Source organism: Camarhynchus parvulus, chromosome 8, assembly GCF_901933205.1.
Source record: "Camarhynchus parvulus chromosome 8, STF_HiC, whole genome shotgun sequence".
Lineage (NCBI taxonomy): Eukaryota > Metazoa > Chordata > Aves > Passeriformes > Thraupidae > Camarhynchus > Camarhynchus parvulus.
In genome coordinates, this window is record NC_044578.1 from 16,397,629 (window position 1) to 16,418,863 (window position 21,235).

The following is a 21,235-nucleotide window of genomic DNA, read 5'->3' on the forward strand; positions in this document are numbered from 1 at the left end:
GGTTGCTGCATACCAGCTTACTGAAATCACAGCCATCAAAAGCAATAATAATTACTAAGAAATTATCTTGGTTGTGCTTGCAGTTTAGAGGTTTTAAGATTTTTCAGGTTCTAACATCTTCCACTGTTAAGAAAGTACACTAATTTCTATATTTGTATATTTGATTTCTAGGAAATAAGCATTCAGCTGCTCAGAAAAATGAAGATGCTGCTCAAAGGTATAATTTCTGAGGAACAGTGTGTGATATTTGTGTTGTTTTGCCTCATTTTGAAATTACAGCACCATGATGAACTTCAGTAAATCACTTCAGTAAATCAACATCACGTAGGACATGTTTGGAGTGATGCTGTGTCACTTCTAACAGCATGCACATCTGAGCATTGTGTCATATACTAAAAGTTTGTAATCCAACATCCAAAATTGTATTTCTTTAGTCTGCAGTGCTTGCTTTTTGCTGTCTTAACTTCTTTACATACTTGCTATTTATAATTATTTACGTCAAAAAACACTCAGGAGGCGGCATTTGTTCATTTTGTTCCTACCTTTACTTTGTAACCTCACAGTCATGTCCTAGTTGGTTTTTTATTCCCATTCTTCATGTCTTACACAGTTTCTGTTTTCCTGACAACAGTCCATGAATTGTTCCAGGTTCTTTGTCCAGCCAGTTCTGGATTTCCCTCTTGCAAGAAAATTTGGGAGTGTATTGCAATATAGTAAGAGTCAATACTTTTCTTGACCAGCAAATAAAGCAAACCAATATAAAATATGTAACCCTTTGTAGTTGTAACAGAATTACTAGTCCAGTTACTTGTTGCTTGTTTGGCCAACATGGTGTGATACAGAAAAATATAAGCTGTATTTCAGAAAAAAAGATAAAAATACGATTAGAAAATTGTTTATGGAAATCTGCCCTCTGTATCATTCAGTGTCTGTTCTGTTACAGGAAAGCAGCTCTGGAGGCTGCACTGAGACACAAGATTGAATGTGAGAAAAAAGCATTGTCTATTGTTGAGCAGCTCCTGGAAGAGGACATTACTGAAGAGTTCCTTCTAAATTGTGTAGGTGTTGCAAGTTTTTATACTGTTTTGTATCTTTGTGTGATACTTAAAAAAAGGTTTTGGAACAATTTGCTGCAGTTTAAAATAGCCAAACCATTGATTCCCTCTTTTACCAGCTCTGGCAACAGTTTCCATATTTTTAAGGGTTCTGCAGTGAAAACATGCTCTAGTTTTGCAGGACTGTGTACATTAATAAATCCTCACTCTTTTCTCGCAGCCTTTGTTTATACCTCTGTAGTTCTGGACTGATAGATGAACTGTAAAAATTTAGGTTCACATCATACCGTCAGTAAATTTACACAAAGTCTCTATAAAGCACCACAGTTACCTGGCAGCAGAGTTTTGCTGGAATGGTATGATGATTATTCTTGTTAAGGTTGTAAATAGGCTGATTAATAGGTGTACAAAACATGTAAATAGAGGAAAATTACAGAAATAAGTGCCACACTAGAGGCAAAACTCTGAAGGTTTTTTGTATATGTAAAAAAGAAATGCCCAGGTCTGCTCTCTCTTTACCCTTTTACCTTTTATACTGGGTAGGTTCTCAGTGTTGTTTATTGAACTTAATGGATAACTGTTATAAAATTTTAGATATTTATATGCTTAAGAGATGTTTTGAGTACAAAACTGGCAAGTTTTCCAGTATCTATTGTTGAACTATTTTCTTGCTATTTTAGGGAAAATGTATTACTCCATCTCACTATAAAGATGTTGTTGATGAGCGGTCTATCATCAAACTGTGTGGTTATCCTCTATGTCAGAATAAACTGGAAAATGTAAGTTGCTTTTCTTTAATGCTGTTATCAAAGGAATCTTTTCACAATTTTTATTCTCTTGCAGTTTCATTTTAATTTTAAACTTAGAATATTAAGCACAGATTACTGTCAAGTAAGGAGCCAGGCATTATATAATTCCATTTCAGTATAATCCTTCCGAAGTGAAAGGTGAAATTTGATCAGTAGACAGCAGTTCTTGTATGACAGAATCAGTTACTGTATGATCACAATCACAATGTGTATATCTGTTCTGACAGGGATAAAGATGAACGAGTAGTGGCTTCATGGCCTTCCTTTGTGAATGGAAAAACTTGGAAGTCTTGTTCTGTCAGTGTAGCAACAGATGTCTATGAGAAGGATTGAAGTGAGAAAGCAATACAGTGCAGGGATATTATTATGTGAATGCATATATATGTGCTATGAAAACGTATGTCATCTGTGGCAATATGAAACTCACCCCTCTTTAGGTGTGATGTGTGAGAGCTTAAGCAGAACTCAGAGGTCAGTTAGATAACCTGTGATGTCATACCAGTGCTACATGTGCTTATCTGAAGACATTCTACTCATGTACAAAACAATTTACTGGTTTGGACTTCATCTCTTTCCTTGGATGTTCATTTCAAAACTACTACAGTTTGCTTAAGTTCCTCTGGGTTTGTCTGGGTGGTTGTGGGGGTCTGACAGTTCAGTCTCACATGCATATAAATAGATCTGGATTAAGGAAGGACCTGTCTATAATTGCTCAGCACTTACACATGAGGAAAGCTTCTGCCACGGCAGCTCCCTTGTTTTATGTTCAGCACTGGTTTTCTTACAGCTGTGGAGCTGCCTTTTATTGATTAGTGAGATGTGTATGATTAAAGTGCCATTCTTACATCTGAGAAGGTGCAACATCAGAAGAATTGAGAGAAAAGGTGGTTGTAGTCTGCAGTTCAGTTAAATGGAATATATTGCACATACCCAAATATATGAATTAAGAATGAAGTTTTCTCTGTACTCATGGTGGAACTGACAGTGTTGCTGATGAAACTATATTATTTTAGGTGCCAAAGCAGAAGTACAGAATTTCAACAAAAACGAACAGAGTTTATGATATCACTGAAAGAAAGGTATGGTAAGAAGTGTATTTCTAGAATGTGTTAATGGTGGCAACATCAGAAATGCATTTTGTAACAGCATTCATACAGTGGCTTGATTCAGAGGCAAATATGTTTGGTTTTTATGAAAATAATTTTCACAAACTGTTGAAATTTTTATTCATTTCACTTCCTAGATGATATCTTTGAGACAAAATACATGGTTTTCTAAGTTTAAATATAAGATGGAAAGTTTTACTTGGATAGCTGTTTGAATGTGGCACAGCTGATCTGTTAAAGGCATTTGTGAAGAAGTGTTCTTTATTTTGCTCCAGCATAGTCAGTGAGCTTTAGTAGGGTCAAAGTGCACATCCTTTTCAATCACTGAAGTTTGCAGTAATGTAGCACAAGTTACATCTTAACATATCCCTTAGTGTTCTTTTTTGGGGAACATTTAGGTTTCTTTTTTGAGGACTTCTCAACATAAAACCTAACTCTTCACAAAATGTTTCTGGAAGCATATTCACAGGTGGTTGCATAAAAGTCATCTTTGCCATTTCACAGGATACACAATCGCCTACAGGCACCTAGACACTAAATTGTAACATAAATGTTTCCAGTTACAGAACACATTTCTTCAGTGTCACTAGTATGCATTCCTTTCTTCTGATTAAAACTCTGGGGTACACAAAATTTTAGGAATTGCTTTCATGAGCAATCAGACAAGACTCCAACAAGAAGTGCGATGATTTGTGTTCTTCCCTTGTGATGCAAGTTTGCAAATCTATTTTTCAAAGATGCTGCAAATTTTTAGGTGTTCTAAGTATTGCAAAATAGCAGGTTCTGTTGCTAACCAAAATTTTTATTAGACATCTGAGTTTTAGTGCATGTCTTTCAAACTGTATGAACAGCATATTGGGTTATGGGTTCCTCTTTGAAGAGTTTGGTTTGTTGGGGTTTAAAAAAATTATTGTTATATAGAATCCAACAATGGTTTGCTTCTCAGTGTGTAATAAAAGTGCAGAAAGCAGAAAAATGGGGAGGAAAGAAGCAGCTAAATGTGGCTTGTGTGGAATGGGTTAGACCTATTTGATAGATTGGGTTTCTCAGGTGAACTAAAAACCTGGTCATAGGCTTGAAAAGAAACATGTATTGGTACTTAATTTTACAGACATTAAAAGAAATTACTTTTGTACCTTTCTGTGTATTAAAGTTGGCCTTAGTCGTGTTTTTTTGCTTTCTCTCATTGCCAGTGCTTTTGCAGCAACTTTTGCTATAGAGCATCTAAATATTTTGAAGCTCAAATTTCCAAAAGTCCAGTGTGGATGAGAGAAGAAGAAAAGTAAGTATAATCTTACACATTCATTGCACCTTTTGAGAATATTATTTCTCTCTGCATCTGCAGTGGTAATTAAGAGCTGCAGCACATCAAAATGATTTGGCTGAAGCAGAGGTAGTTGATGTTAACATGTTAGCTTAGCATGGTGTTTGTTTCAAAAGTGTTGTAGCTGTATGGATTACAGAAATTGGCATGGTTCAGTACTACTCTCATTTACTTAGAAGATGTGACCATGTTAGTTTAGAGGGCAGTCTAGTCAGAAATAATAGCTAACTCCTATTAACTTTAAAATTGACTGACTGGGATTGAATTTTTACAAACAGGTTGGAATAATCTTACTCTGTTACAAGAGATTTTCTAATTTTAGCACAGCACTTGGCATTCATCTTAAGCTTAGACAGTGAATGCTTGCATCTGGAAGCAGTCTATAACATGAAGAGTTTTTTATCCAATCTAAATTTCTGATTGCCCGTGTCTTGTTCTTCCTGCAATACACATTTTAGAACAGTGTATGCAGTCCATGTTCTCATTTTAGGAAACACGGGCTTGCAAATAATCAGTGGAGCCAATGGGTGTCACTGTTGAACAACAAAGACTGGCATAGAGAATGTTCAGCAAATTTACTCAGCTTTCATTCTCCAAGATGCTACTTCTCATAGTCCCTGGCTTTCAACAAAAGAAACCAGCTGGAGTTATATGTGTCATATGAAATATACGATCAATGAGAAAAGACCTTTAGAGCAGCCTCATCAGATCTGAGGTGTTCTAGTAGGTAAAACTAGACTCTTCATTGAATGTTGAAGTTTACCAGTGCTTTTGAGGTAATGTTTTGCTGTCTTCAAGAAAAGTGTTTCTAAAATCTCCCTTTATTCTTCACATAAAAAATGTATAGTTCTTTTATTCCTGACATAGTTAATTATTTATTCTGGGTGGTAGGGAGGCGGTATTTTCAAAAAAACAAACTAACAAACTCCCAGATAGTTCTTGGCTAGCTACACCTCTTTGCACAATCACATACATGTGCCCACACTGATGCGGTAGAATAGTTGAAATTCCTTTGACAGAAAAGACTACAGCCTCCACTTAAAACTCCAAAGAAAATTATATGGAGCTAATAATTTAAATCACTCTATATTATCACTTTTAGTTTCCAAATTCAGTTTATTTGATATGCGTGGTGCAGCTTTCCTGCAGGGTCTTTTATATACTGAAAGGTGTTAGTACACTGACTTGCATTTAGTGCCTGTTTAAGAGGTTTTATTTCAGTCACAGGATACATTAGATTTTTAACATTTGGTATTGGATAAGAGGAATAGGACTGATAGGCTGCCTCATAACTGAAGTAGATTAATTGCAAGTAGGGCTTTGGAAAGAAACTCATAAGAATTTGTTTAGTAATATTTTTAGTTTCTGGAAACCTTTGAAAACCATTTTCTTTTAAAAAATATATAACTTGACAGCCTAATTTTTAACAAAGTAAAATTTTAAATAAGTAAAAATATTATGAATATTCATATTTTTACATTAATTGGAACATTTTCCTTTAAATAGCCCAGAATTGTCTTTAGTGTAAGAACCTTATGATCTATGAGGATCTTGGCATGTTCACTTGTTTGAAGAAGAGACCAAAGGGTGATCTGCTTTGAACAGAGGGTGTTGGACTGGAAGATCCTCAGATATCCCTTCCAAACTCAACTGTGTTTGTATTTATGTGTATTTCAAGAGAATAGATTTAGCTGGAAAATGTTCATTCGGTTTTCTTTTTCCAGACCACCAGACATAGAGCTGCTGAAGGAGAGATGGAGGTACACTGAACAATTTTTTTTTGTTGTTAGATGCACTTATAGCTAGAAATTTTAGCATCATAGCAGATGCAAAGGGAATCTTTGATTTGTTGTGTTATAAAAAAGACCTTGCTAGAACCTATGCAAAGGTTTTTTTCCTTTGTGATTCTAACCCAGCATATTTGATCTGTATGATTTAGTGTACAGCTGCTCTTGGATTGTGTGTCTTAATTGAGCCTGTTGAAATCTGAAACAAATACACTGTTTGTACTTTGAATATTTTATGCCATCTATTCTTTATAAAGAAATTTGTGCCAATTATATGTGATGAAAGCTTCTGTACTTCTTAATCCAAAAGGTCTATATGAGCGAAAATGAAATCACGCTATTCTGTCATCTCGCTGTACCTCACTGTGCATTGTGCACTTTCTGTTTGTTTTCTTTAGCAATGCGTTGCCATTAGGTGGCAAACCTATATATGCTGAAACACCTCAGCTGTCCCCCTGCTTTAAGGGTACTATATTCCTGTATATGTTAGCATGCCTGTCTTCATTTTAAAATTGCACTATTCATGATGCTAAGTCTGACATTGTTCTGCTGTCTTTAATAATATCTGGTTTATACTGTTCTTTTCTAACTACCAACAATGAGCTGAGAACTCACTTCTCTAAATAGTCTCTATGCTTGTCATTTTGATTGTAGAATAGTACAGCTCTTAGAGTTCAAGAAGACTTTTAGAAGAGCACATGATTCTTAAAGCAAAAAATTCCACTTCTGCTATAAGGGGGAAAATGCTTTGTTTATCATTCTTTCATGAGAATGAGAAGCTATTGCAGATAAAAGCCATTTCTTATTTCACTGATGATTTGTGTTTTCTATTGTAGTGGACAGTCTGGAGAAGAGGTGAAACTACGTGATGAAGTAATTAAAGCATCTGACATTGAAAATCCTAGGATATCTTCAGATCCATGTGAATCTGGTTCTCATGACATAGCCAGTGACAGCAGTACTGATACTGAACAAGAATTTATTTCCTCTGTCCTACCAGGAAGTCAGTCAAGTTCAGCCAATTTTGCACAGCAATTGCACAGAAAAAGCATCCTCAAAAAGAAGCCTGCTCAGAAAGTCCACGCCAGCCCTAAAACTGAAGATGCAGATGTGGTAGAAGCCACTGAACAACTCTCTCATTGTAAATTAGACACTCAGGAAGAAAGACACGCTTGCTCTGTTCAAAATGAAGTAACTGCACCACCTTCTGACAATACTGCTCCTGGGAAATCAAGTGCTTCAGAAATCTTTGAAAATAAGTATGGGTCACAGATAGTTTTTCTAGGTGTGAGCAAAAGAGGAGCAGAACATCTTAAAAGAACATTAGCTAAGTCAGCAGAACATAAAAACCCTGAACTGAGCCATCCAGTTAATTCCAAAGGCAGTTTACTAGAAGTGCTTAGGCAAACACTTATGGAATGGAGAACTGAGGAAACTTTAAAATTTCTCTATGGCCCAAACTATACTTCTTTGTGTTCATCAGAGTGCATAGCATCTGTCAGCCAGGAGGCTGAAGAACTTGATGAGGATGACTTAGATACGCCTGATGATCTCAGCACTGTTGCTGTAGGGGAGTCTGAAAACAGTTTGAACTACTCTTTACCTTTCACAGGCTCAGGTGGAGTAGTTAAGCCTGTGCCTAGTTATGAAAAGTTAAAAGAAGAAACAGAGCTCCTAGAACTCCGAGTAAAAGAGTTTTATAAAGGAAGGTGCGTCTTGGCTGAGGAAGCAGCCACACAAGCACAAGCAGGGGAACATCCCAGCAAAGACAGAGTAAGTGTCTGCTGTAACAGTGTGGAGGCTGTATGAAGCCTGAATAGACCTTCAAAGAATTAGTACTTTGTTTCTGCTGTCATAAGTGGATAAGTAGCTCTCATGGAGAAAGAGAAAATTCCGTTTGCTGTATACTGTATGTTGCATCAGATTATGCAAGTGTCTGCCCATTAAAAAGGAGTTTGGGGTTGTTTTTTTCAGAGATAAGAGTTATTTAATGTTTAAATATTTATTGATTATCTGTGACTTTTTTGATGTACTGACTTCAGTTAAACACTAGGTTATGGCTGTTAAAGTTTCTTGTCTAATACAGGATGATCAACAGGAAGATCTCACCTTCCCACTTGTTGATTCAAATGCACAAATGCAGATTAGGAAGCGAATTGTCCTTGAGAAACTGAGAAAAGCGTAAGTATCGTTTACTTTGGTGAATGTCAGTCTGAAGTTGGTGCTTGTTCATCATTGTTTTAAGTAACAAACACATCCAAGGATGGGCCTGGCTCTTTCTAGGTGGCCCTAGTCAATACTGAAGCCCATTATTGCCCTAAAGGACTTACTTATTTCTGCAGCACTCAGCTGTAGTCCAGTTGTAAGTCCCAGTTTGCACAGTCTGTAGGTACCAAATGCTCAAGTTTAGACTGAAAAACTTGAAATTGATTGAGAGGAGTTCAACTATTTGTCTTGTACATTAAGCATACTGTTACTTGTTAACAAATGCTTGTAATTGTTTAAGATAGGTGGTACAAAGAGAGTTTCTAATGTGTGTTTGGATGGCTGGTATCAGTATGCCCCTAGCTCCAACCACTAAAGGCCCTCACAATTGCATCTTAAAACTTTGCAAACATCAGACCTTCTTCACATACGTAAAAGGGCTTTGGAGTCACACAAAAGAGATTAAGGCATTTCTGATGTAGCTGTTCGAATTATGAATCTGTCAAAGTTGGGAGGACCTTGAAAATACTGTCAAGGCAGTGCAGATAAATGTGTTTGAAGGTCATGATTCTGTTGTTTTAGGTTGGGGTATTTACTTTTCTGTCATTGTAGTTTGTGTTACCTGGCCAAACTAGGTTTTGCAGAAGCCTTTTTTTTTCACTTAAAGCCTTACAACCAACACCCCCCCACCCCATCCCTGCCAAAATAAAAGGGAAATCCTTTCTGTTTTTCTCTACCTGCACTATGTGTGGATAGGCCACAAACATGGAATCAAACCATCCCCCAAGTGTCTTGTCTGTAAATGTCGATTGTTTTAAATTTCCTGAGCTGATGCAGTTGTTCTGTTACAATCAAGAGATAATTTTCATTGTGATAAAGCAGTGAATATGCCCAGCATCATAAGAACCCTGTGTTCAGTTTTTTGTAAAATATGCAGTCTTCCAGAACATCAATGCAGTGTGTTATGTGCATATAAATGCAAATCACTGGATATTCAAATACAAAAGAATTTTAATTATTTAACAAGTAAATAGAGGCAAAAGTTTAATCCTAAATGTGAAAAACAAAAGATGTTATTTCCATCATTTGGGAATCCTGACAACTAGTTAAAGAGTATGTGCAGTTTGTGTGCTTTATCCTTTTTATGCACAGATAAGTAAGGAGGAAACCTGTCTTTTTCTTTCTTTTGAAATTCTCTGGTAACTATCATCTAGATTTCATCTGCCAAGCTCACAGTAGACTGACATTTTTGTTGCATCTGTGTGAGTCTGAGGTTAGCAGGTATATTATGTGTGAATACCCCATTTAGACATGCAGCTTCCTTTTGTAGTGTTATTTTTGAGCCAAGTAAATATAAACCTTCAAAAATTTATAAGGCCTGTAGTTCTAATCCCCATAATTGTAAAAATACTTTTTCAGAACTGACAGGTGAAAGTAGTAAGTATATGTATGTAGAATTATATTTAAATCTTCACATTCACACAGAACTAGAGCTTCTTATTTTTAAAAACAAGTGGTTGTGAAGTGAAGATGTTGGCCCAACCAGAGCACAGAGAGAGCTGAACTGAAAACTATAGGCCTGATCTGCTGCACAGAAGTCAATCTCTTTTCCTTTTTACCAACCTTGATAAGCTTTGGTGGAAGTCCTACTTCAGAAGAAATGAGAAAGAGAGGAAAATGTATATTGACTAGTGTCTTTTGCCTTCTAGATTATCTGCAGTTTTGGGCCCTCTTCAGATTGCTTCAGGTGATGTTTACACAGAGCTAAAAAATCTTGTCAAAACTTTCCGGTGAGTATTGGTCTTTACTTAGAGATTTTTATAAATGGATGAATTAAACATGCTGTTGAATGATTTGTGATTTGGGCACAGAGAGGAGGGTCCTATTGCAGATCTGCCCTTCTCTTGCTGCGTGTTCATGTAGGTAATGTCCCATTCCCTGTGGACCAACAAGTCAGCCCTTTCCCTGCTCCTGACAGTGGCTAGGTCACCAGGAGTATTTGTAGATTTTTAAAAACTAGGCCAGTGGTCTCTGGAGGATGCTGGTGAGTCTTTTAAAGGTTCTGCTACCTCGTCACCTCCTATTAAGTGTGAGTTTCTGAGATCTGTCCCTTTCTTTTGCTCTAGCCCTCTGCAGCTGGGCTAAATGGCTTTAATCTGATTAATAATTTTTGCCACTAAGTTCTAGAGACAGTCAGTTGGATCTGTCGTGTTCCTGATTTCAAAGGGAAGAAGATTTAGTGGGTACTTTTCATCACCACAGGTCAGCCAGTAGGACTAAAGACAGTGTTTGGAAACAGTGAGATAAAGAAGGAGGGAAAACAGAATGGTAACTTCTCTGAGCATTCTTAGGTTTTCTTTGGGAGACAACTCTCATAGCCTGGACCTAGATTGTGTCCTTCATCCTCAAGTATTGTCAGAAAAGAGCAATAGCAGTTGTTAACTGTGTGGTCATTGTCACTCTTGAAACATTGCTCACACATCCTCAATCTGCATGAGGTTTACATGTAAATTTTCCAGAACTCATTCATGTAGCATTTGCCACAAGGAATCTGGGCTTTGGTGAATAGAAACCCAGCTCTACCCAATTTCTTACAATTTACCCCATGTCTGGAAGGACGCCACTAAAACACAGATGTGTCTCTGCAAGATTTCTTACTGTGGAAGATTCTCTCTTCCTTTCTGGTAACTGTGCATGATCTCTTTTAAATAAAAGCATTGATACTATTTGAATTTGTTTCTGTGATTGCAGTCTTTTAAGTTCTGACTTGCCTTTTATTTTAACAACACCACTGAAAACAGTGCATATAGTGTATAGATAGCTGTTGTTTGAGTAAGGTCTTTGTGTCTTAAAATAGTTTTGTTGCTTTGCAGTTTAAGTGCTTAATAGTTACTTTAGCTTATGGATTGGTAAAAGTGGAGAAACTACTTTTGGCGTCTTTCAAACTACTTTTTAATGATTGGTTATCTAAGAAGGCCTGGAGGTTCTCAAAAACAGCTTCTGTTTTAAATTACTTTTGCTATTCAGAGACAATGGGGCATGAATATAAAATTTTCAGTGGTTTATATCAAATGAGACTTGAAACCAAAGTAGACTTCTAAAACACATACATATATATGTATGGATATACAGACACACTTGTGGGTTTACAGAATAGAACCAAATCAAATTCATTTGGACTTTAACCCAATTCCTGGTTCATGCAGCAGTAGTTCATCATAATTTAAAGGTGTCCCCTAATCTATTTTGATCTCTTAGATAACACTTTGTGAGTTTATTTTTTGTGTCATTTTTGTTAGGATGTAAGTTGAAGGTAATGGTAGCAACTTCTTGGGGTTCTCTTACTGTGAGGATTCCAGATCAGCTGCTTAGAAATTCAGGATCCTGGGTGGAGGTGGTTAAAGACATTTGTGGGCACTATACAAGAATTTTAAAAGCCTTAATATAATATATATCTCAAAATAAATGAAGGGTTTTTTTTGTCACTGATAGCAAAATAATACAAAAATACAGGAAATAGGGAAGAATAAATAAAAACCTTTGGGCCCTTTTTCTGTCTTGCATTACTGATGTGGAAGTGTCTGTTGGTACACAAGAGCTAGCTCATGGATATTAAGATGAAGGCATAGACTTGAATCTCCAGTTTGGTACGTAGGTTTAAGTTTATTGAATATTAGTAGTCTCTTAAGTTTTGGATTGAATGCTTTGGCAGGGAGACGTGGGATAAATTTTAAATTATATTTGTATTTACAGGGTATAGAAATTCACATGTTACTTTGTTAATGTGGTGCAAATGCTTAATGACAATGGAGGAGCACTGATAAATGCTGCTGCTCTTTCCTGCTTCTTGCACTGAAGATATTTCAGGCTGAAGAGCGTGCCAAAAAGGGTAGTAGGTAAAACACATGGCTGTAGTAGAGCTTAGCTGAAGAAGGGTAAAAGAGCATGTGGTGAACTAAGCAACAACGATTTTCAGCTCCATTGGTTTTTAAAGGAACACTTGCAGTTCAGCCTCCTTTGGGCAGCATTTATTCAATCACCACTGCTAAGAAACACACTAGAGAGATCTCAGGAGACATTTTAGAATGGTTAGAGCTCTTCCCAAACAAAGTCCCTCAGTGCCTGTAAGCTTTTGTTACGAAAACTGAGATGTCAAATAATTCTCCAGAGTGTGTAAGGGCACTTTGTTAAAAGATCAAGAGAAAATTAGCTTCCTATATATAAATTGAGGATAAATGATTTTGAATGTGTGGCTGGGTTTTTTAAGGCATAATACTTCATTTTGAAAACAGGATTCCATCTGTATTTTATGGTTGCAAGTATTTTAATTCCCATTATGGAGCTTATCATTGACATTGAACTCTACCAATGAATGAGATGTGAGATGTGTTCAAGACTCTTTGTTACAACTTGGTTTTCTCATGTGTCCAAGACAGTCTTTTAGCTTTTAAGTATGTATCCCGAATATATGTTATCTGCTATATACACTTATTTATACCTGTTCTACCTAGTACCCTTGTTAAGTGGAATTTTAAGTTCTGGGTTTCAAGTCAATCAGTGGTATTTGGTCATAGACAAAGTTCTGTGCGGAAATAGGGGAGTATCAGGATGTTAATGATATTTTCTCAAGTAATTAGACTTCTTTCAAAAGAAGCCCAAAGTTAAATAGCAACTTATTTTTGCTGCTTGTCATCAAACTAAATTATATTACAGTATGTAAATATGTTGCTGTTTTCCAGGAGGTCTTTTATGGTTAAATTGGTCTAATTGAAACTTAAAGAAAAACAATATATGCATCAGTATTTGCCTGTACTGCCCTAGTTAGTTAAACTTCACTCATCTTCATACAAGTTTTGGAAAAAACCAGGTAGCTGAGATCCCCTAACATCACAGCTTTGCATCCTAATGCCATGAAGTCAGTTTGCAGATTTGCAGAATGGACAGATCCTTGAACTGCAGCTATGTATGCCCCTACCTGGGAATCTGGATGTAGGAAGGAGAGGCTGCTGCATTTGCAAAAGTGCTGGGTTTACTGTTTTATTTACTCTGGATTCCTAAAATTTCCCCATTGGAGTTCCCTTGCTTTGCAGACTTGGCACTAGTCAGTTATCAGGAGGTCATTTGAGATGGAATTTTTATGCATCTTCCTCTTTAGTCCTTTATCCTGGAAGTTTCTGCCCCTTGGATCCAGGTGCTCACTCGGGCTCCCTCACAGTGTGAAAACCACATGGGTCCTGCTGGGTGGCCCCAGCGTGTCCTGCTGGAGGGAACCACAAGACCCACAAACCAGCAACTGAGCAACCCACACAGCTATTTGGGATCTTCCAACTTTCCTAGCTTGTGTATCCTGCCCTGCACAGGCCAAGAAAGTGGGCACATTCCATTTTGGGAAGTTGCATATTGTTTTCTTTCTCTAGGTAGGTGAGGGAGAATTTGGCCAAACACTTTAAAAGAAAAGATTTCACTGCAAAACTAAAATCACACACGCAAAGTTTTGTACAGTTTTAACATTTCCACATTATATTTTTAGGATAGAAATCTAGTGACCTTTTTCATGGATTGTTCTGAAGTAACAGTTTTGGCTAGAGGCAAGACCAAGAATTAATGAACCATTTCTACAGACACCCTGCAGTTCCCTGTTTTCAGAAAGCTTTGCTCTTCAGAGGCCTTGGTGTTGACACAGAGCTTGTTTTAAAGTGACTGCCCTTCACTGTTCCTTATTATTTAAGGCTTCACACCTGTAGGTTGCTTGCTTTACTCTGATCTCTCTGAAATGTTTTTTTTTCCAGCTGCACAAGTGTTTTAGGACAGGTGCTGTACTGAGAGGTTACTCAGTTGCAGAAGCATGACTGTTCATGCAGTGCAGTGACTGCAGTACATCAGCAGATCCATACTGCTGTGTCCTGCTGCTTATCTGTGTCTTTTGACTGCCTCTTTCAGAAATAGCATATTGATGGCAATGACTAGTGTTCAGACCTTGCCAATCAATACTAACATTGAATAAGAGTTAATTGACACAAATAACTGCATCTCTCAGTTTGTGTACAAGAATGACACCTTCCTGTGCTCTAATCAATAATAACTCCTTGTAAAGCATTGAAATAAAGCTGCTTTCTCTATTTGACAGAGTTTCCCCAGGTGGCTTGGAGCTGTCTCTTTCATTATGTCTCATCATAACAGATTAACTGGAATGTTACATATGAATTGCCTGTCAAGATGATTCCATCAGGCATTTCTTGGTAGTGTTTATCACTGTCATCAGTGTTGAGTCAAGATGTTCAGCCTTTGTTTTGTCTCTTATTCTGTAGCCAGAAAAATGTAACAGTTTACCAGGTACAAAATTTGTTGCCAGCTAAATCCATTAGCTATTTCAAATAATAATTGCTAAAATGAACCTTTTAATAACAAATATAATCAGTATTTGCCAGAATTCTTGGTTCTGGTTTGATGTGACAATTCCTTTGTATGTAGTGCAAAACACTGGTTTTCCTTTCATAACTGAACAAAACTCAGATTGTTGAGACACTACTTGAGTAATTATTGCTTCAATATCTTATTTTGGTTTGAAGACTTGAAGATTTGAGGATAAAAATGGGATAATATTGCTTTGATCATTACAAATTTATTTTATTAAGTTTTAATATCTTTCTGAAATAGAGAAATGCAGACCAATACTATAGATGATCTTACTGATAACTACATTTTAATGACCATTTTGAATATAATTTTAGGGAATTACTTATTAGAATTTGAATTTTAACAATGACAGCTACAAATAGTTCTGCTTTCTCAAATTTTAGTCTTTTATTTTTGGTTTTTTTGGTTAACTTGCCAAAAGTAATTTTTTAAGTAATCTTACTGAGGAAGAAAACCCTGGATTTGAATTTGTTGCCAGATAGGAGGTTACTGGAAATGAACCATCCTCACCAGTGCCTGTAGGAGTGCGTATGAGTGACAGGGTATCTTCATTCTGGATCTGAATTTGTACAAGGTCGTGGGAGGGAAACTGAAAGCAAGAAGGACGCAAACATAGGGAGGCACTTGCCCCTCAGTTGATCTGTTGGATGGTGCCATCGTCCTGAATACAATTAATTCTGCTGGCTCTTTTGACTGCCTGCTTAGCCACAGCTTCATTTTTGACTGTGACTTTTTGCTTGTTTTGAATACCAAGGGTCATGCCTAAATTGAGACAGCAATTCACAGATGAATTGTTTTAAGAGAGATTAGTACTTGACTTGAAGCAGATCCAGTTTTTTAGGCAGTTCAGCCAAAGGGGTCAGCTGGTATCCAGTGCAGCAGCACTTTACTTGAACACCTATGTCGTTCTTTATTCACCCTTCATTTATATTTATATGGCTCTTATATTTGCTCTGGCTCCCATTGCATAAGTTAGAATTCTGGATTTCCATTTTAAAAACAAGACTCATCAGAGAATTGTCACTGCCACCTTATAAAATTCAGTCTGTGTCCACATCAGCTTTTACAGCAAATCTGGATCTGAAGCCAGCAGGAGGGAAACTAAGTGTAAAAGGTCCATCTTCTCAGAAACTCATGTCAGTTCTGGAGAATTTCCCAGGGGTTTGAGTGAGAGCTGGGCCCTCACAGCAGCCAGGACTGTTTGTGAGCAACTTAAAAGAAATAGCTTCTGTTCAGTCTTCCCATCCCACTTTCATATAAAAAAGGGGACATTGACAATTCTGCAATTCATCCATTAGAAGATGACAGAAGCTTAAGAGCTGGTGAATTGCTCAGATACAGCTGTAATTGCTTCTTTATAACTCAGTGTATTAATGGTAGACTTAAAATTCAGCTGTTAAAATCTGCTTACTTTTGTTTTTAAATGTACTGACTTTTTAAAAATTGTTTTTCAGGTTAACAAACAGAAATATTATTCACAAAATGCCTGAATGGACTCTCATTGCTATTGTTTTGTTATCTGTGTAAGTACCCCTAAATGTCAAATATTCTTATGTGCAAATATCTTATTAGCCTATTGGAACAAGATGTAATTTTCAGGTAAAAGAAAAGAAAGATTTCATGGAACTAACTGTGGAATCAACAGAAATATTTCTTTCATGCAAATGAACAAAATTTTCTTGACAAAACAGAATCCTCCCCATTGCATCAAATGTTATCAATAGACAAATTTATGTTAAGAAAAAGGAAGAGCTAAGCTTTAGGGGGTTTTAAAGAGGCCTTGCAGGATGAAGTAGGAGTATAATTCATCCTCTTCCATTTGCTGCTGACATACATTCTTCTGCTCTCTGACATTAGGACAAAATTACATGTATATTGTATTACTTGGATTTGGCATAACTGCTAGGCTTTTCATTTCTCATTTTGCTTCTAATTTCTTAAAAGGTTTCACTTTTATAATTAAACTCAAATTATTTCTATAAAGAGATGTGTGCTTCTAAATATGTATAAGTATTCTAGCAAACTTCTTTTAGAAGGGAAATCTCTTTTAGCAGGAGAATTCCTCCCAAGGAATACTGGAACCCAGTATTTTATTTTTATGAGGATTAGCTTTGTTGGTTAAGTACCACAGTGCCTACAGTCCTCCTTAGCTTTGTTTTACTTACTGTAGAATTAAATTCTTTACAATGATTTCCCTAATGGGAAGCCTGGTTGTATTACAGTGTCTTTCAGTAAACTTCTGCACAGAAGCATGATCTATAAAAGCTGTACTCATATGCATCAAGTGAGTTCCTTAATTTGTATTTTGCAAATTCATGTACTTTTCTGAAGTTAAAGACACAAACTTGGCAGTGTGTTAAACACACACAAATTTGTATTAAAAGGTGAACTAATGTTAAATGTTTAAGAATCACTGGTGGTTTCACAGTGTCAGGCTCTGCCTTCCATTAGGGTTAAACCATCAATCAATCTTTCTATGTCTTGAGCTTGAATTACGAGATTGCACAAATCTTTATTTCCGAGTCTGTTCATGACTGCACTGCTGCTGCTGCTGCTTCTTTTGGGCTTCCTGGGTCACTGGAGCCTGTAGGACAGAGAGCTACTTAGAGCCATTCACAGGTCAGAAGTACTGTGGGCCAGCCTCGTGGCACGCCCAGCCCTGCACTTACTTTCCTTGATCTTACTTCAGTCTGACACATTGTTCTGGCTGTGCTGTCCCAAGGAAGATGGTACCAGCAGGCATTAGAGCAGGCTTCAGCGAGCCTTACATCTGTGTCACCCAGCCAGATACCGCTCAAATGATTCATTAAATCAGAACACAGAAAGTAACTTTACTTGAATGCCTTGGCATAAATTTTTTATCAACTATAAGAACAAATCTTTTGTCATTTCTACTATATATTCTTATGGTTGAATTGGTAATTTGTGAAACAGATCTTATGAATTTTTCAAGCAGTTTCTGTACAGCTAAGGAAATGGTGTCTCTTTTTGATCAGAAGTTAAAATATGTAGCTGGTCTCTGCATATGATGAGCTCTAAATGTTTACATAAGTAATTATTGTTTAACAGCTGCTTTAAAATGTTATACACGTAGTAGGCAGTCCTGGTGGCAGTCAGTATAAGCAGAGAACCAAGTCTCTTTTTACTTTTGCTTACTAAAGTTCCATCCCTAAAGAAATTAATTACATTTGATCACTAAAAAGAGTAGATTTTATGTATAATATTAGTGAAATCATAAATAAAACTGTTGCTGATTTCTGCTTATTGTAAGGTTTTTGCAAGCTCATGATCTTGAGATTTTTAAGAACTTCTCTCAGCTGCCTCTTAGGAGAGAATGTGGAAATATGTAGGTGGGATAGAATGAGTGTTAAGATTCCTCTAACAAGATAATGCATCTTACATTATTTCCAGAAAGATTAAAGCAGAACATTTAATTATTTGGAAATTCTAATCAAGCTTGAGAGTTTAGTGGAAGCCAGGACTGTGCAGGGAAAGGCTACTGAGGATGTGGACAACCCCTCACAGGTTCTCACTCAGGCCCTTTCTCACTTCCTGCAGTCTGCCAAGGAACCTGTCATACATTGCTAATAATTTTCATGAAAAGAATTGCACCCTATTTATGTCTTCTCCCTTAGTTGTACTGAGACATTATGCACATTGTAGCACATCTACTGTTGTGTAGATCATAGAGTTGTGTGGGGCCTGAGTCAGAGGGGGTCTTTAGTAGCTTCAGCCACACTTCCACATTTATTCACAGGTCTTGACCTGGTTTCAGACATAGATATGACATATCAATCATATTTCTGTTGATTCCACAACCATTTCACTGCTAACACTAACCAGTAAAGCTGCATAAGCAGCAGCCTGGTAGGGGGTAATGCTTGCTCTTCCCAGGTGGGTGCCACGCCATACTACAGCTATCCCAGGGTGCAGGGATTGCAAGGAGGCAGAGTGAGCATGGGTTTCAAGGTATACCTCAAAAAAATCTAAGACTTCAAGTATTTTCTGTTTTGTATTAAAGGGGGAAAGGTTGTTTTGTTTCAAGTAGCAACTGTTGGACTTCGCTTGCACCCTATTTTGTGCATCAGTGTTGTGGCTCACCACTTCCTTCTCAAACATATATGGCTAGTGTGTGCTGAGGACTTGGTGTTCTTAACTTCACAGAGCACTTTCAGAGTGCCCCAACCCTTTTTGTGGTAAGGTACTGGACAGAATAACTGTTAGCATTATGGCTGTATTGAATTCTAGTGTATTATGGTATGGTTGTGCTCTCCTCTCTTTGAGTGTGCATATTAACTCTTTGGAGGATACACCATGATGGATATCGTTAATGTCTAATTTTGGTGCTTAAATTAGACCCTAGGCATACTTCATAGTCTGCATGTCCTTGAAAAGCTGCTGAAAGTACTGGTGTGCCCTTCAGTCTCCTGATTCTACTGAAAGAAACCTGGGCTTCTCTCTCATTGAAATAAAGTGCCTGGAACTGGACAGTGTGACGTCTCAAAGTATAAAATGTTGGCAATTTCAATAGTGGAATATTTCATGTTCCTAGGGAACAGTTGTTTTTATTCAATCAAATTATTGTATAAAATATGAACACGGCCAGTCTCTGCCTTTATTGAAAATCTAGCCTGAGGCACTCCTATGAATATGGCACATTCAGCAATGCTGAATCGACCTTGTTAGAGTACACTTTGACAGCCAGAGCTTTATGTTCAAACAGTGATATTCATGCCTGTCGTGGAGTTGGTGACTCTTAAAAATTATCTGTACATCAAATTTCTTAGTTATTTGTAATCTGTAATAATTTTGGCATTGGTTGATTTTGGTTTCTTCCTGTTACATTGTTTAGTATGTTAAATAGAATTTTTTGTTCTCGTAATAGCTGCTTTATAATTTATTGTAAACTAGAATGCAGAAGTTGCATCTTTTTCTGCCAAAGAACTTTGTAAGATACCAAATGAAGCAGATAAATAGATATAAATACAGTAGTTCAAGAAAGAATGGAGAAAGCAGTGGGAGGATTGGTTGCTATACAAGCATGGGCACTTTCTGTTTTTAGTGTATACCCCTGGCACAGACTAATGGAAAGCTTTCAAGATATTTTCAGGAAATGTCTGCTTTCATCTTACTTATCTGAGCTGGCTGGTTCCAGTGAACTGTGGTCAGCTTCATCTGCAAAGCCTATGCAAGAGGTTCCCCTGCTAAAAGCTTTGAAGCATTTCAGAATGGTCTGGGATTAGTTTATAAGCATTTGGCTGCAGTATTTAAACAAACTCAAAATGACCATGATCACTAAACAAAAGCATCATTATATGTGTGCAGCCACTTTAGATAAATGTGTCATGTGGAGATGTACTCTAGAGGTTTACTCTCTTGGAGATAACAGTTCAGGAACTGGAGAATCTTGGGTTCAAGTATATGTTTTTACTCCTCTGCACACGAGAGCACATCTATTGCTCAGCACTGACATTTCTAAATCACTTTAAGAGGAATTTAGATGTTTCTGATATCACTACTGTGTTCTTATCTAAAAGTGTGTGAATGTTTGAAATGTATGAATCTAATGTACAAATACATATAGGATATGAATCAGACTTGCAGAGTGACTTTTTCCTACAGAAACCACATACAAGTCAGCTGGATGATATTTTATATAGCATGATGGATGATGGAAGTTTGGTTCCAGGTTTCAGCTGAGAAAAATCATTCATCATTAACCTAGAAACAGAATTGTTTTCCATTTTGAAACAGAGCTGAGTTTGCAGGACCAAGAATCCAAAGAGTTTTTATAAAAGCATTTGAATGTGGTTATAGTGTTGTGTTTATCTGTAGAGTTATTATTATTGTGTGAAATAGAGAAGAAGCAACTTTGTCTTAATGCATTAAAAAATATCTTCTTCCCTTTTTCTCCTAATTTTAGGCTGTCATTTGATAAGCGTGAATTCAAACAGATTTTCTGTTAAGCAGTTCTTAAATCTTTTAAGCAGTTTTTTCTATTAAGCTTGCTTAGTTATCAGCGATTTCTAAGCGAACTTGAAGTTGCTTATTTAGCATATTGTGGACATGATCAGTATTATCTTATTTCTTTCTTGCATGTTCCAGTATTATTTAGGAAACATACACATGAGGGATTTCAGAGCTGTTAATTGGGATATTATTCAGTGCCAACTTTAAAATTAATTAAATATCTTCCCCTTTCATAAGGGAGAAAACAGAAGAAACCTTAACAGTTTCCAAGAAGGTGTTTCTCCTGGAGCAAAAACCCCCCACTGTTGCTGCAGTGATGTTCTGCAGGAAGTGACACTGAATTTCATCGCAGCCCATACAGCTGCAGTGTTTTCCATGCTGGTGTTCTCATGGGCAGCCTTCTGAATGAGACATTTGGATGTGCTGTGTAACTCTCATGTATGCCCAGCACAATCAGTTCCTCTATTCAGTGCTGGAGCTTGGCTTCATGAGCAGGAGTGGAGCCCTGGCACCCGCAGTGTCCTGGACTCGTGCTGCATGGGGTCAGGAGGGCTGGCTCAGA

The 21,235-nt window shown here is 37.0% G+C and overlaps 1 protein-coding gene across 1 annotated transcript in view; it reads left to right on the forward strand.

The window, feature by feature from the left end:
• The window catches only part of RPAP2 (RNA polymerase II associated protein 2), a 33,443-nt gene that overhangs the window by 730 nt on the left and 11,478 nt on the right, over positions 1-21,235 (forward strand). Inside the window, exons 2-11 of the mRNA XM_030953978.1 lie at positions 172-217; positions 944-1,058; positions 1,736-1,834; positions 2,878-2,943; positions 4,164-4,252; positions 6,019-6,054; positions 6,918-7,854; positions 8,168-8,262; positions 9,996-10,076; positions 16,158-16,226. Of these exons, the coding sequence (XP_030809838.1) occupies positions 172-217; positions 944-1,058; positions 1,736-1,834; positions 2,878-2,943; positions 4,164-4,252; positions 6,019-6,054; positions 6,918-7,854; positions 8,168-8,262; positions 9,996-10,076; positions 16,158-16,226 (1,633 nt within the window). The remainder of the gene's footprint in view (positions 1-171; positions 218-943; positions 1,059-1,735; positions 1,835-2,877; positions 2,944-4,163; positions 4,253-6,018; positions 6,055-6,917; positions 7,855-8,167; positions 8,263-9,995; positions 10,077-16,157; positions 16,227-21,235) is intronic.